Source organism: Panicum virgatum, chromosome 5K (genome assembly GCF_016808335.1).
Source record: "Panicum virgatum strain AP13 chromosome 5K, P.virgatum_v5, whole genome shotgun sequence".
Classification (NCBI taxonomy): Eukaryota; Viridiplantae; Streptophyta; class Magnoliopsida; order Poales; family Poaceae; genus Panicum; species Panicum virgatum.
In genome coordinates this window covers 41,389,284-41,404,838 of record NC_053140.1, presented here as the reverse complement: position 1 = coordinate 41,404,838, position 15,555 = coordinate 41,389,284, and the positions used below count along the sequence as shown (strand labels likewise).

Genomic DNA, 15,555 nt, shown 5'->3' with positions numbered 1-15,555 from the left:
ATGCGCATAATTATTCGCGCAATCGACAGAATGTCCCCGTCGAGGCGTCAGTAAGGCTGACTAATTTACCATACCCAACTCGCGTTTAGACCGACTTCAACGAGGATATGCAAATGCATATATGCCTCGCGAGCGGTACTGTGCATCGCGAGCGGTGCTCCAACAGCACAGGCAAACGGCGAGGGATTTTGCTTCGCGAGGAGAGAGGAGAGCTAAAAATGAATCGCCTCTCTCCTCCGATGCATTTCTCCACGGCGCGGCTACGGGCGGCGCGAGCGCGGGCCGACGAGCGCTGGCCGCGGCGGCGGGCGAGATCGGAGGCGGACACGGGCCGCGGGCACGACTGGCGCCCCCCTGCTTCCCCTCGGACGCGGGCCGCGGGCACGACCTGCGGCGGAGCAGGGGAGGAGGAGACCGTGTGTGCTGCCCGCCGCCGCTCCACCCGACCGAGCTGCTCTGCCCAGCCGCGTCGCGACGCCGGAGGCTCTCACGCAGAGGGCAGCGGCGCGGAGGGAGGCGCGCTCGCGGCTGCCCGCGGCGGCAGGAGCGCCCTTCGCCCCTTCGTCTCCTCCTCTGCTCCCTGCTCATCCGCCTTGGACCACCCGCCGGTCCGCCGCTCCTACCCGAGGTCGTCGTCCTTCTTCACGACGGCTGCGCCATGGCGGCGGCTGCTGTCGGAGCGGCGCGCGTAGGCGGGGAGGAGGGTGCCCGGGCCGGCGGCGCCGGGCCGGGGGAGCGGCGGCGGCGCGAGGGGTTCCCGCGGGCGGCGGCCTCGCTGGATGCGGCCTCACCAGCCGGCGCGCGCGCTGGGATAGGAGCGCGCGGAGCTGGTCGATCTCGGCGGCGTCGAGCGCCATCTTCTCGTAGGCGAAGCGGCGGAACTGGCGGAGCTCCATCTGGACCTCGGCCTTCTCGCGCTGCAGGCGGAGCATCATGGCCATGGTCTCGCTGGCGGCGCTGGCCGCGGCGAGGCGCTCCTCCTCGACCTCGGCACGCAGCGCCGACGCCGTGCTGCGAGAAGCAGAGCATGCGGCGTGCGGCGTGCGGCGTGGAGAGACGAAGGGCGTGAAGCAGAGCGTTTGCTTTTCGCTGTTTGAGAGACTAAGATTTTGCCTCTTCAATCTCTACTGTTCACGCGAGGCAAATACTAATTTGGCTTCCAATTTTGCACTACCTTATTTGAGTCAGTCTTACTTGGAGTCTTTGGTGTGCTGTGGCATCACTGCTTATTGGCAATTCTAGAGTTTTTTGGACCAAACTTCTAGATTTTGTGTCATAGACCCATAGTGCTTGCTTGCCGTACGTATAGCTAATAACGACTTAGACTTGATCCCGACTTAGAATTGATCCTGTTTTCTTTAACGGTTGACACATGAGCACGGCGAAGATTTTTCATCTTTTCTCGGGACAGAATTGGGCAGCAAGACGGCGACGGCCGCCATTGTTTTTTCCTTTGGTTTTAACGTTTTAGTTGGGGTCAATAATTGGGCCAAGCTGGCGAAATATCAACTGTGGTTGCGAGTCAGCACTGCACAATGCTTTCCTTTTCTGGATTTCGGATGGCTTCTTCTGTTCTTATCAGGGATAATCATGGTGTCTGTTATAAAACAATCGGAACGCCATTGTTGAAGAACTCATTATATCTTGACCCCCTGTAGAGTCTTGGGCTCTTGGCAGATCATTTTACTTTCAAACCTCTTATTAATTCTCATCCAGAGCCTCCGGTCCCGGTACAAAACTTTCATGAAAAAAGTCCATAACTTTGTCGATGATCTAGCACCAAGTGTTCTTTTGGTTGCTTTTAAGAGATAGACTCGGTACCAGAGAATTATTACGGCGAAGAAACATGCATCTGCCGTCCTATGACTGCTTGTTGCACACTTGATGTGGAGGAAACACTCTCTCACTTGTTCCTAACTTGTTCGTTTGCACAAGATTGCTGGCTTAAACTCAATGTGATTTTTGTGGAAACTGATCCTTTCTTAGCTTTGGAAGAGATCAAGACTCAACTTCATCTTCCATTCTACATGGATATTATCATTTTATTTTGCTGGAGCATTTGGATGCAAAGGAATGATTTCATTTTCAAAGGAATTCCACCATCTCCAGAAAGGTGTCTTCAAAATTTCAGGAAAGAATTTGCTCTTGTTATTCTCCGAGCAAAGGCAAGATGAAAAGATGTGATGTCAGAATGGATAGAAACAATTGTGTAATTGCCTTAATTTTCTTCCTTTCTTTCTTTGTTTCTTGAGCTCCTTTTGTAAACACTTTCTTGGTTGTTTCTTTTTAATATAATTATAATCAGTAGGGGGAAACCCCTCCCGTTGCATAAAAAAACCAAGTAAATTGGCAGGGGATGAAAATAATCAAGAAAATATTTAATAAATAACCCGTTTGCTTTAACCTTTGTAACAAATTTCCATGAAAAGGACAACAGGATTGCAGGAGCAAAACTATTTTCAACAAGTTGCCAAAATAGTCATGTGTTTGTAACATGCCCCCTAGAACTTGTAGTTTTATCAACAGATGTCAAAATACTTGCCGGGTTCTTAAATCTATTCACAGTACATAGCTATCTCCCGAGATTGATCTAATACGATGCCTGGTCTGATGAAGAGAACTTGGAGCGCTCGGCAAGAACTTGCAAGTAGCAGGGAATAGGCGGCAGGTCAATGTCTAGTAATCCTTCCAGGATCTGAACAATTTCTCCCATCGATGGCCTTGTATTCTCATCATCCTGTATGCACCAACAGGCGACCTTGCATGCCCTCTCCAATTCTTGTAAGTTAACATCTTGCATCAGCTCAGAATCAAACAAGGCCGCGCTGTCACCTTCATGAAGCCTTGTTGCCACCAGTACAGGGAAGAATGTCTCGCCTTGCTGGTACCAAGCTGAGTTCCTTTTCCCTGATATGATCTCGAAAAGCATCATACCATAGCTAAAAACATCTGCCTTTGAAGTGATAGCTGTGCCGCTTATCCATTCAGGAGCAAGATAGCCTACAGTACCCCTCATGGTCGTCAACACCCGGCTGAAATCCCTCCCAACAAGCTTGGCAAGCCCAAAATCTGCTATTTTTGGCATGAAAGAAGCGTCTAGGAGCACATTGTCTGGCTTTATATCACAGTGTATGATGCAGCTCCTACATTCCTCGTGCAAATAAGATAACCCCTTCGCAATGCCGAGAGCAATTTGGAACCTAACATTCCAGCTCAGTTCCACTGGAGTGCTTGCAAAAATGTTTCGTTCCAAGGACCCATTTGGCATATACTCATACACTAGCATCCTCATTGACTGCTCCGAGCAAAAGCCGAGCAACCGAATTAGATTCACATGCTGAATGGTGCCTATTGTACTAACTTCAGCTCGGAATTGCTTCTCTCCCTGAGAAAGGCCATCAAGCTTCTTCACAGCTACTAGCGTCCCATCAGGTAATATTCCTTTATACACTGAACCAAAAGACCCTTTGCCCAATCTCTCCGAGAAATTTTTTGTCACGGTCCGTAGGTGCCTAAAACTGAATACAATCAAAGAACCCTCAATTTTATTCCTCTTATTATAGATCTTCATGGGAACCAAATATAAACCTACAATCACAGTGATGACAATAAGGATAGCTCCACCAATTAAAGCCCACACAACCACTGCCTTGCCTGTCTTTGTTGAGGCTGAAAACAACTCTGATGCAGCAAGCTTGACATGGATAATGTGTCCCGTTGAACCATCAGGAGACACCAGGTTTATTAATTCTCCATACCATAAAGAACAGCTGTCATCATAGAAATAAGCAACACAAGAACAATTGTCCAGACAAGCCTGCTTACATCCATCAGCGCTAACAGCTACAACACTCCAAGCCTTGTCAGGTACGTTTGCAATAGCAAGTGTATAGAATCTATCGGTTTCTGCATTCTTTGAGCTATTGGCACCACACTGTAGCCTAGCATTTCTCGTGCACCCAGCTCTGGGATTGCCATAAAGCCAGTTTCCTTCAAGCTGCTTATTGAAGCCCCTGATACAGCTGCAGAAAGTGAATGCATTCTCAGTACACATGGCGAAAGAACCACAAACAAAATACACACTGCACTGTGCTTTTGGCACTGCAAAGAATGGCACCCAGTCTTGCACACTCTCCATCCATGCTACACCCTTGACCTGACCTGAGGCCTCCATCAGAAACATGGCTGTAAGCATGGTTTCATTAATATGGTATATGAAGTAGCTCTCCTGATCATTGTCTACAAATTCGTAGGCTAGTAAGGCTTTAGGGTACGACGCCATCTCAGGCATTCCAGTAAACATACTGCCAGTCCATTTCCCTGTTTCCCAATAGATATCAGAGTTGTTCCATTTGTGGATAAACTGGTTGGTGCCATCTGGGTCGATCTCAAGGGTATAATACCCTAGAGATGGATCAACAGAACTGTCCCACGAGATGATGCGTGTGTTGTGACCAATGACTTTGTTCCGTCCAAACTTTGCACCTGGAAGCCACACATGGGTTGGTTCATTGAAACTTTGCCATAGGAAATCGGTGGTGTTGGATGAAGGTGCCAGCACAAAGTTGCCTGTGTCGAGGATGACACCGACCGTGGAGTTGGAAATATTACTAGTGATGTTAGTGGACCAGATAGGAGGCTGGAGCCGGTCAAGCAATACCATGTTGCCATCTTTTGATATTGTCAACTCTGAGGATTCTGGATTGGAGATTGGCCTTGCACGATTTGCTACCCACACAGGTGTGTGCTTCGAGAGCTTATTGTACCAGATAGCAAGGTACCATCTGTCAGGTGCTGTATCATCTGAGAGGCGAAAAAAGGTTCATTTATCCTTCAAGGGCAAAGATAGAAATGTCTAGAAAAATCTAGTCAAGAGCAAAATAAATTGATGCACACAAAGCTAAAGATATAGAGTATAACTTATAGTTTTTGGTTTCAAAGAATTGTGTAAATGGAATGATGAAACAAATGAGATAAGTGTAGTATCCCTCGTGAGGCCTTGTACGTAACATTCAGAAAACACCCAGCTGGCATATATGTGAGTCGTCTGGAATTGTATTTGTTTATTTGGAAAAGTGGTACAATTTCAGACTTTGCATCATCCAATGCATGCAGCCTGGGTTCTTATCACATCAAACTGAATCATGTTATAACTGCATTTGCTTTATGGAAAAGGGAAAGTGCCTTCAAAATCATTTGTTTACCAAAAATAGAAAAGAGGGGGAAACCAGCCTGCTAATAGTTCAACAATTTATAGTCTTCTTGTTGTTTGTCTCCAAATAATTCTTCATCAATATGTTTATTAGAACCTACCCAGACCTGAAATGATTCACTTAATCTCTTGAAGATGGTATCTGCGATTCAGGGGACTTCATACTGAAACAAATATGTCGCACATAATAACATTACGCATCAAGCCAGTAGACAACTAATCTGAACAACCTATGGTTTTATATGTGCTCAGTTTCCAACTGAACAACCCCAGAAAAATGGTACCACATAGTATGCAGCAACTGATCTGGGAAGAATGAAAACTGCAAATGATGGATAACGCCTAGCGAGGTTTTGCAAGATGCCACCAGATCGTGCCAGTTTCTATGGACCCTATCTACCCTAAAGCTTGGAATCCGAGTGGACATTCCTATCATTCTATCCATGAATGAGAGAACTCACCTCAGTTGACAGCGCAAGAGCCCCGTCGAATCAGGGGCGCGGCGGGCATGGAGGCGTGAGTGGCGCAGCGAGCAGGCGCTTGGAGCTGGAGAGGGGCGGGTCACGGGCGGCGGCGCCCCCCCACACCCACCCTCCCACCCAGGTTATGGGATTTGGAGATTTTGATAGCAGGATTCAGGATTGGGGACCCAGTTTTCAATTTAGAGATTTTAGCGGTAACATTTGAAGGAAATTAGGTCCACCGGATATGAGATTTTTCTCGTCAAGTAGCTTTTCTCGTCACACCTTTGGTTTAGGATTTTGCCACCGCTATTTTCAGGTAGCCGCAGCCTTGGCGTGGTGATGTAAGGCTGGCTTCCAAACACGCTCCAAATCTATGTGCAACTTTTATATGGTTGAAGATGCTTCTAATTTTGAATACTCTCTCCATGCAAAATCATACATTGTTTTAGCTTTCGTATTGTAAATGGATGTGCTTGCATTTATTATTATTTTACATGTAACATAGTTATTTTCATGTAATCCTTACATTTTTTATATTATTTATTTACAAACAGAGGCCGTCTGTATAATGTTGCCCTTTTTTAGTTTGCTTAAAAATACATCCTACAAAAGGAGAGAGATCAAAATTTAATATTTAGTGAAAAGTATATAGAATAGTGGTACTTTGGCTTAATTTTTCTATAATGAAATGGTTAACTCAGAAATAATTTAGATCCACTGACTATAGTTGCCATTTGTGAATTATGACCAGGTGTACTAAATCAATGATTGAAATTTATAGAATTCACCTTAGTATATGTTTGGTTTGGGGACCAAGCAGGATGGCTTGGATTCATCCCTGCTTTTCTGGGTTGGGTTCAACTCATCTCATGTTTGGTTGGGAGAGGGATGAGATTGAGCCAATTTAATACAATTAACTACCATCATGGACGGGCCCTACTTATTATCCTATTTTATCTTTTTTTTCGATGTCCCTCGTCTCCTTCGTCGTGCCTCCACTCCTTACGCCTCCTCTCGCGATGCCCCGCACCGCACGGGCTCCCTACCACACCGCCTCAGATCCCCGTGTGGGCTCGAGCTCCCCGCGCCGCCGTGAGCCGACCTCGCCTGGCCCTACATCGGTACTCTGCCCGAGCTCCCTATGGCTCCGCTTGCGACTCCCTATGCCGCTCCTCCCCCACCGCGTCCTGAGCTCGGTTGTGCTGCCCCCTGCCGATCCTGGCCTCGCGTGCTACCGCTTGGCTTGGCGTCGGAGCAACCCCACGCACCGGCGCTCGGCTCCGCACCAGAGTGGTCTTCTGTGCCGCTCACCACCGTGTGCCCTCGCCCCTGTGCAACTCGCCGCCACCTGCCTTGCGCGGGCCGGCCTTGCTCTTACTCACATGAGACGGAGCGCAACAACGTCGAAGTGGGTTGGGATGGATTGTCCGCTATTTGTGCGAACCATCTCGATCTGCGTCTATGGGGAACATTCCCTTAAGGGATGGGCCCGTCCCACACAAAAATGCCACCAAACGCGGGTCTAGGTGGTCAAAACCATCCTGACCCACTTCGACTCACCATCCAAACACATGCTTAGCTTTTAGTATGGGAAATAACATGGAGATTCAATTGTATCTCTAATTTCTCATTAAGATGAGTAGTGTTTCTGATAATGATCGAGTCTAGCAAATCAATAGCCTCAATTTATACCTAATTATTCTTTCAATGGTTGTTGACTATAGTTGATAGCGACGTGCCTATAATGGGTTCGTCAATCTCAGATACCGTCTAGTTTTGTCATATGCATTTTTAGGATTATGCTATGCATACTTACATGTTGATGAATGTTTGTGTATGTATTGTGTTCTAAAAAATTGACGCTGGCATTTTATTTCATTGTTTAAGAACTTTTCTACGATCTCTCCATTCCTGAGGGTGAGGATCAACGTGATTCTAATTGGTAATAGTATTACAGTATATGATAGAAATATTGTCATTGGGTTTTCACTTTTTCTACAACGATTCTTCGTAGATTTGTTTGGACTACTGCAACGCCCACCCTCCTCAAGACCTTGTTTGTTTCTAGAGACTTTTTTAAAGTTCCTATCACATCAAAAAGAATCTTACTATTTTAGAGTATTAAATAAAACTTTTTATTAATTTTTTTGACAGCTGAGTGCTAGACGAATCTAATGAGTCTAATTAATTTATAATTTGCTACAGTGATGGTACAGTAACCATCCGCTAATCATAGATTAATATATCTCATTAGATTCGTCTCGCAGTTTAGCCCCAGGATTCTACAGTTAGTTTTATAATTAACTTTTATTTAATACTTCTAAATACTAAAATTCTTTTTGATGTGACGTAGACTAAAATTTAATCCCTAAAACCAAACGAGCCTGATTCCGCCGCCACCCGTGTCTTGCCCACGAGAGCTAGCACTTGAGATCTGTCACGAGACGCGACAGCGCCGTTCACCCGCCGTACGTCTCCATCTTTGCTAGATAATTAACAATTGAACAAGAGCTTGTGTTAGATTAGTTTGGTATTGGGATCGTTGGTTTTCTGCTTGGGTTGCCATGTAGCTGTAGCCAAAGCTTTTAGCTAGTGGTTGTACGTGCTGCTTAAGTACGTAGTGCTGCCTCTGCTAATGCTTAGGCAGTTAGCCACCAAAGTCTTCGGAAATGTGTTTGGCGGGCTAAGGAGACCGGAGTCCAATTTCGCGGACTTCAGAAATGCATCTTTGACCTTTTATTACTCTGACGGTGCATTTGAAGATGATGAATTTATTTGAATGTGCCCAATATCAAAATGATCGAAAAGCCCTTATTCATATAGCCATAAAGCATTGGGACAATGTACATACAAGAAAGGACCTTTTGAGTTTTGACTTTTGAGTAAGACTGAAGAAGAGTTATGCGAAATTGACAGTTTTTTATGGAAAATGGGAAAATGAGATTGGACACCCTAGACTTCAGAAGCATCTCCCCTTTTTTTTTGAACATGAGCATCTCCCAATTGATTCACCTAAAAACGAGTTTTCACTTAAAATCCATTGCACTATTTTTTTTTCTCTTCTTATTTTTTGATTTAGAATAAAAGTAATTAAACAGAAAACAATGTTGCATCTTTGGCATACCTATATTCTCATGAAATGGATCATAAACAAAATAGGTATATATTAGGTATATTATTTTTGCGCCATGTTTCGTGTTTTCGTCAGTGCCGATTCTGCATCTACAATACTCTCTCCGTCCTCAAAATTAGACCCCCTTTGGCATTTCGGAATAGCTGCACCTGAAGCTATACGAGGCATTTTTGCAAACGACTTCATGCATGAAGCACCTCGTGAAGTCAGAAACAGCTTACACTATGTGGGAGGAGCTAAAAAATACTAGTTCACCGGCTTCACCTCTTCTATCCACTCATGAAGAATATGGATAATTTGTTTCGCCAAACGTTTTTCAAAACAACTTCAACTTTACCAAAAAAGCAGCAGCTGGAGCCGTTTTAGGAGAAGTTAAAGCCATGCTAAATGGGCTTAAGTGTTCATTTAGAGCAAATCCAGCAGATCCTCTAAATAGCCTCCTATATCAAGTTTAGATGGTTAAACAAAAAAGATGTACTCTAGCAAACTCTTTACTAGGCCCTATATTTTGGGAAAACCTCCAAATCCCCTCCTTCACCCTCCATTCCTAGGGGGTCTCCAGGGAGTCCTCTATTATAAATAAGATTTGAGTGCTATACTAGAGTTGAAGCAAATTTGAAAGTCCTAAAAAGTAAAGGCAGTTCCTAATAAGCACTGGAGGGTCTGATTTAGAGGCTATTGCTAGGTTGCTCTTAGAATATCTCAGATACATAACTAATTACTTGTAGTGAAAAATGATCGTATTACCTCTAATTAACAATAGTAGTTGTGATAAAAAAAACTACGTTGTTTATTTGATTCCCTAGATCCTCAACAAATGCAAATGCATTGGAACAAAAAGTAACATATACTTAGAGAAAGGTTAATAATACAGCCGACTACTGGCTGTAAAGATCTTTGCAGTCTATCTCTCAACCCAATCGTGTAGTAGTTAGCTCTTCACTGTTAATACATGTCTCACTTGTCTCTCTTACAAAGCTTCTTGGTTCTTATATCGAAGCTCGTTGTATGCATATAGTCTGCTTCTCATCTCTTCTCTAACTCAGCATTCAACCTGCTTACAACCCTGCTCTTAAGCATTTGATTGACGTTGTGCCCTTCTTTATACATTCTTTCTTGATATTTGATATGGTTTTCATTAGATGGACTTCATAGTAATCTAAAAAGCACTCTTTATTGGATAAAATTTAAAATCTAAATGAATACTTATTTTAGGACAGAGGAAGCATGTCTTAAGAGAAATAAGATAATCTCAAAGGGAAATTCTCAATACCTCACATACTTGAAAGAATTCCCTAAATTAAGTACAGTACCAAATTAAGTATACTAGGTTTTGGAAGTGGATAACAAATCTGTTTATTAAAGCATACCCGGCTGAAAGAACCCCATTGCGAAATTGCCGCCCCGTGAAACCAGCCTGCGGCCGCCGGAGAGCGGCCGATCTCGTGACACGGTGTCGGGCGCGCGCGCCGCCCGCGACAGCTGCGGGCGCAAGCAGCAGATCATCACCAGCAGGAAGCACGGCAGGAACACGCGCGGGGAGAGCTCCGCCATGGCCATGGTCGACGATCGTCGGTGATGCGCGCGGTGAACACACGGTGCGCCCCGTCCCCGGCCGCCGATATATACCGCTGGTGCGAGCGGTCTCGATGTAAATTAAATGCGCGAACCACTCGCGATTATGACTGCCATTTACCGCGCATGCATGCTGAAATTATTGACTGCTGACCCTTGGTGACAGCGCGCCCGCGAGACTCGGTGTGTGCCTGCGCGGCTGGGGCACGCAATGCATCCGATCCGCGGCCGCTCGGTTCACTCCGGGCTCGGCGTGCGAGCGCCGTCGCCGGCCCGGTCGCATTGGCCGGCATGTCGGCGGCTCGCGGCAAGCAACAGCAACATTCGTGTCCTTTTGCAGTTGGTGCGCGCCAGGTTTTTCCCCATCGGCGCGGCCACGCTTGTCAACCAGCGAGTAGTCAATCGTGGGTTAGGCATGCCGCGAACTCGCGATGCGCTGCTATTCCTCGAGGAAGCCAGTAGCCACGAAGTTGTGACTTGTGAGGGCAAGAAGCAAGTAAAGCCGTGATGTGATCGCTTCCCCGGACGCCATCCATGTCGTTGCCGGTTGCCACAGGGCACAGGCTCCTACGGCTCCTAAGTGTTTTTTTTTCTCTCTCACCAGTTTAGGCATTTTTCAGTTTAAATTGGCTGGTGCCCGTCGAGTTAGTACCAAGTGTATGTAAACGGGTAGGCTACGCTAGCATCATTACCGCATATACCTAAGATGCTTGCGAGTAGAAGATCATAGATCGTTACCACTAGACGCGCAGCGCAGCGGAAGAAGTCGCGCGTCGATGTAGAGGAAGTAGTCGATCACATCCCACGAACCGAGCTCCTCTTACTTGATCCCAGCAGCCGATCAGCGCAGCAGTCGCAGCAGCGCCTCCACGGAGTCCACACGTACGGAGATGAAACGCCATGCGTCGGTCTGCTAGCACCGCACGCACGGCATGGGCGGCGGCCGAGAGAGAGGGAGGGGCGGCGGCTAGGAGATGGTGTGGCTCACAGGGTTTTCGCCCCCCTAACCCCTCCCTCGTATATATAGGGCGTACTAATGGGCTTCTATCTCATATGCCCATTAATAATCCTAATCCCTCTTGGATCAATATTCTCTTGGGCCTTTAAACCGTATTGTGATTATGGGCTCTTGGGCATATCACCAACACCAAGCCTCTTGTGCAAACTTTGTAAAGTCCAATCAAGACCCTAGGATTCTCATCTGAAGGCTAAGAGCAACTCCAAGAGTTTAGCCAAATCTCACTCTCAATATTTGAATTTAGCTATCCATTTAGCTAAGATGTCCTCTTTATATTTGGGTATACTCCAACAAATTAGCTAAATCTCATTGCTTATATAATTTTTTCCTTTATCCTTTTCCATTCGGCTTCTTCCACGTGGGGAAGCACATCCGCAGCGGCCTCATGCAGGACGGCTGCGCTGGCGCATGTACAACAAAAGCAACCAAATCTGGATCGGCGCATCGAAACGTCTGCCCTGTCCTAGACCCAGATCCGATCCCAAAGTTCCCAAATCCGTCCCCACGCTCACCTCGCGATGGAGCAGCCGGAGCTCAGGGGCACCCTGGCCACCGCTGGCTCGGCGAAGAGCTCGGCAGAGGGCCGCGCGACGGTCGAGCTCGACAGAAAGTGGGGAGGAAGCGGCCGCCGCGGGCCATGGGGGCGGCGCGAGGACGGGATCCGGGGAGGATCGAGCTGCAGGGCGCGGGAGAGGGACGAGGGCGCCATGGGTGCGAGGAGGAACGAGGGCGCCATGGCCGCAGCGGCTGTAGTGGAATGGGACAAGGGCGCCATGGGTACTAGAGAGCGACGAGGAGGAGGGCGGAGCAACAGTGCGCGGGAGAGGGTGGGACCGCCCAGGAAGAGGGGATGGCGAGTGCGACTAGCTCGGCATAGATTCCGAGCGCGCGCGGAGGGTGCGATGGCGTGTGGGATAGCTAGCGAAGCTATATGGAGAGGCCGTTGGATGGTGACTTTTAGCAAGTTTATCTATTTTTACAAATCCAATCTAATTTATATAGTCCATTAGAGTTGCTCTAAGGGCAGAGGTGGGTTAGTTTAGCACTTAAACCCCCACTCATCCCATCCTAATTCTATCTTTTGCAAATAACCCCCTCGCTCAACAGAACCAGGCTCGGGACAGGCGACGTTTCGTTCGCCCGCCGCAGCCGCCGCCGCCGCCGATTCAACATCGCCCACAGATTGGGAGGGTCAGACGCCACCGCCTGCCTCGATGTCGCCCTCCAACAGCTCGGCCCCCGCCTCGACGACGCCGCCCTTACTTCGTCTGCGCCGATGCCCTCGTGTTTACGTCGCGAACGTCCGCCTCGCCGCTCCATCGCTACGGCCACGATTTCTATCTTATCTTGGTATGTAGAGAGTATACTTGGTTCTGTGATTCCCGTCGGAGTACACTGGTTCTGTGATTCCACGATCTTCTGGATGATCTTAGGGTTGGTCACCTGCTGGAGCTTGGTGCCCATGTGTAGCGCATCTAGGCCGATAGATGCTATTGGTAAGTTTCGGTGATTTATGACAACCGTATGTGACTAACGTGTGTTTTAAAGGAAAGCTCAATAACTGGATTAGTCTCATATGAAATATGAAAGGAGACCCCTCAATTCGAAACAATCATGCGTACTAAGGACTCGATATGAAAGATTAAGGACATTTCTAGTCTCAAGTGTCACAAGGAGTTGAATGACACTTGATTTAGTTAGGTTTTATAGTTTCTAGTTCTTGATCGTACTATTAAGAGGGGTTCATGAGTTAGTAGCTTGATCAAACTTGAGTTGGCCTTAGAAATCTTGCACACTCACTCAAAAACAAGCAAAATATGGTCAATAGAAGTCAACACAACTCTTGGAAGAAGAAACAATCAAAGTCACATTCAAATCCAAGTCAAAACAGCTGAAAACAAAGAAAATCAGCAGCACCGGTTGAACCGGTGCTCTAGCATCGGAGCATCCGATGCATGGCGGAAGGACCGATGCCCTGTCGGTCTATCTTCTCTGGATGAAGGCAGAAATCAAGTATAGCACCGGTTGAACCGATGGTCAAAAGATAAGCACTGGTGCAATGGAAGTTCTTTGTTCCAGAGAGCATGTTTTGGTGGACTTCAACTTCTCTTCAGCACCAGTTGAACCGACGCTTCAGAATCAAAGCACCGGTGCATTGGATGTACTTTATTCCAGAACGCTTGTTTGAGTTGATCAGTGAACCTCTTCAGCACCGGTTGAACCGATGCCCCTACGGAGCATGCACCGGTGCAAATGACGCAAGCATGGATACTGTGTCAGAACTCCAACGGCTACTTCTTTGACACAGAGAGACCGGTTGAACCGATGCCTATACTTTCTATACCGTCGGTTCTTCCGGTGGTCACGGTTTTTCTGCAGAAAACTTCCAACGGCTATGTGACCTCCTCCACTCTATATAAGGGTACCCCCTGGCTCATTTCAGTTGCCTTTGACACCTTGAAAACCTGAGGCCACCCTTGAGAAGAAGAGAAAGAGCTTTGAGCAAAAGAGAGAAAATCTAGTGCTTTGTTTGTGCTTCAACCTTGAAGATTTCATCCTTTGCAAGTGTAGCAAGTGTGCTTGAGCTAGGGCCAACTGAGTGTAGGTCAAGTGAAGGCTTAGGAGCTTGTTACTCTTGGTGTTTGGCAGCACCTAGACGATCTTGGTGATAGAAGTGTTTCTCGCGGAGCTTGCCAAGGATTGTGGGAGCCCGGAGAAGAAGATTGTACGTGGTTTGAGCTCCACCACGCCGGGATGGTGAACGGAGACTCTTAGTGAGCGCCCAAGTCTCGGTGATATGGGAGGTGACAAGACTCTTAGTGAGTGTCACAACGTGGATTAGGGGTGTGTGCCAACACATCGACACCACGGGAAAAAAATACAGTTGTCTCTTGCACTCTCTTTCATTTCAAGCACTTACTTTCATGCATTCTTTCATGTGCTTGACCTTAGAGATCATAGCTTAGCTCTACCTTGCTTAGTTTCATATCTTTGTTAGCTTGTGTAGTTTGCTTTATTTAGCCGGTTGGTGAATTGAGCCTTACTAGCATTGCATAGGTTAAAGTTGTTTTATCTATCTTAGAAATTTGAAAAAGGCCCAATTCACCCCCCCCTCTTGGTCCATCGATCCTTACACCATGCTCAACAGCACCTGTTAGTATTGATCTCCACAGACTAGGTCCAACGACTGAGTCGGACCCTTGACTCAGCTCCCTGGTCGAGGGAGCCCAACCCAACCAGGTTGTGGGCCCTTGTCGCACCGGCACCATATAGAGGAGGTGGGAGCCGTAGAGGCACGCACGCCAAGAAGGTCGCCCCCACTCGCCCACCTGACGACTGATAGGGTGCCGGAAGTGATGGGAAGTCCGCAGCCTCTGCGTCACGCCGCTGCCGCCATCCTGTACGACACCGGCAACTCGCGGCGTCCACTGCACCGACCGGCACCGCCACCACAATGTCTGTGCGCTGCGCGTCGCTGCCCTAGCGCAGAACTTCACCGACGAACCAGTGGTGGCTCCGCAAAAGGAAAGTCTCCATTCGACCTACACTCTAGTCGATCCATATGAAATAACAATAGTATCAAGAGCCTACTCTAGTGAGTAGATCGAGATGGGGAAAATGGATTCGACCATGAATCGAAAGAAATCAAAAAAGAAAAGATAGATTTTCGATGCAAATCGAAGAACAGAAATGAAATCCTAACCCTAGCAAAGTGGTGGCGGGGCTCACCTGGACCTCGCCGCCGGCACTACCACCTGCAGAAGCCGCACGGGATCGAGCTCCATCAGAGCCGCCGGTTCGCCGGTGGACTACCACCACCTCCGCGCGGGAAAGGCCGAGCCTCAAGAATGCAGCCGCATCCTGTGGGCTTTGGGGCAAGGGCCCCGTCGCAAAGCCGCTTGATGGCGGCCGCTCGACGGTGGCGCGCTCACGCTCGGGCGAGCGCACGCGCCGGCGAGGGGGCCTGCGGCGGCGCCGAGGCTCCTCCGGCCCGCAGCAAGAGAAAGAGGTGAGGGGAGCCGACCGGATCGTCTCCGGGGCGCCCTCATTCACCGGCTCCATCGGCCTCCATGGTCGCCACCGCTGACTGTAGGTTCCCTGTGCGGCACAAAAGAGAAAGAAAAGAGGGAAAGAATGATTGGGCTTCGGGCCG

At 47.9% G+C, this 15,555-nt stretch overlaps 1 protein-coding gene across 2 annotated transcripts; it reads right to left on the bottom strand.

Moving 5' to 3' along the window:
* Nucleotides 1-2,377: 2,377 nt before the first annotated feature.
* Nucleotides 2,378-10,396, bottom strand: LOC120709962 (G-type lectin S-receptor-like serine/threonine-protein kinase At2g19130). 2 transcript variants are annotated; one of them, XM_039995585.1, is made up of 2 exons: nt 10,180-10,396; nt 2,378-4,803 (listed from the first exon to the last, which is right to left on the bottom strand). In XM_039995585.1, the coding sequence occupies exons 1-2, from the start codon at nt 10,367-10,369 to the stop codon at nt 2,591-2,593; spliced, it is 2,403 nt and encodes an 800-aa protein (XP_039851519.1). In that variant the 5' UTR covers nt 10,370-10,396; the 3' UTR covers nt 2,378-2,590. The 2 variants fall into 2 exon arrangements, with proteins under 2 accessions (XP_039851519.1, XP_039851520.1); XM_039995586.1 differs by lacking the exon at nt 10,180-10,396 and adding an exon at nt 5,674-5,833.
* Nucleotides 10,397-15,555: the final 5,159 nt, after the last annotated feature.

Coding starts and splice junctions, on each gene's coding strand:
- LOC120709962 (XM_039995585.1), bottom strand. CDS start 10,369: ATGGCCATGGCGGAGCTCTCCCCGCGCGTGTTCCTGCCGTGCTTCCTG. Junction 4,804..10,179: donor AATGGGGTTCTTTCAGCCGG/GTATGCTTTAAT, acceptor TTCGCCTCTCAG/ATGATACAGCACCTGACAGA.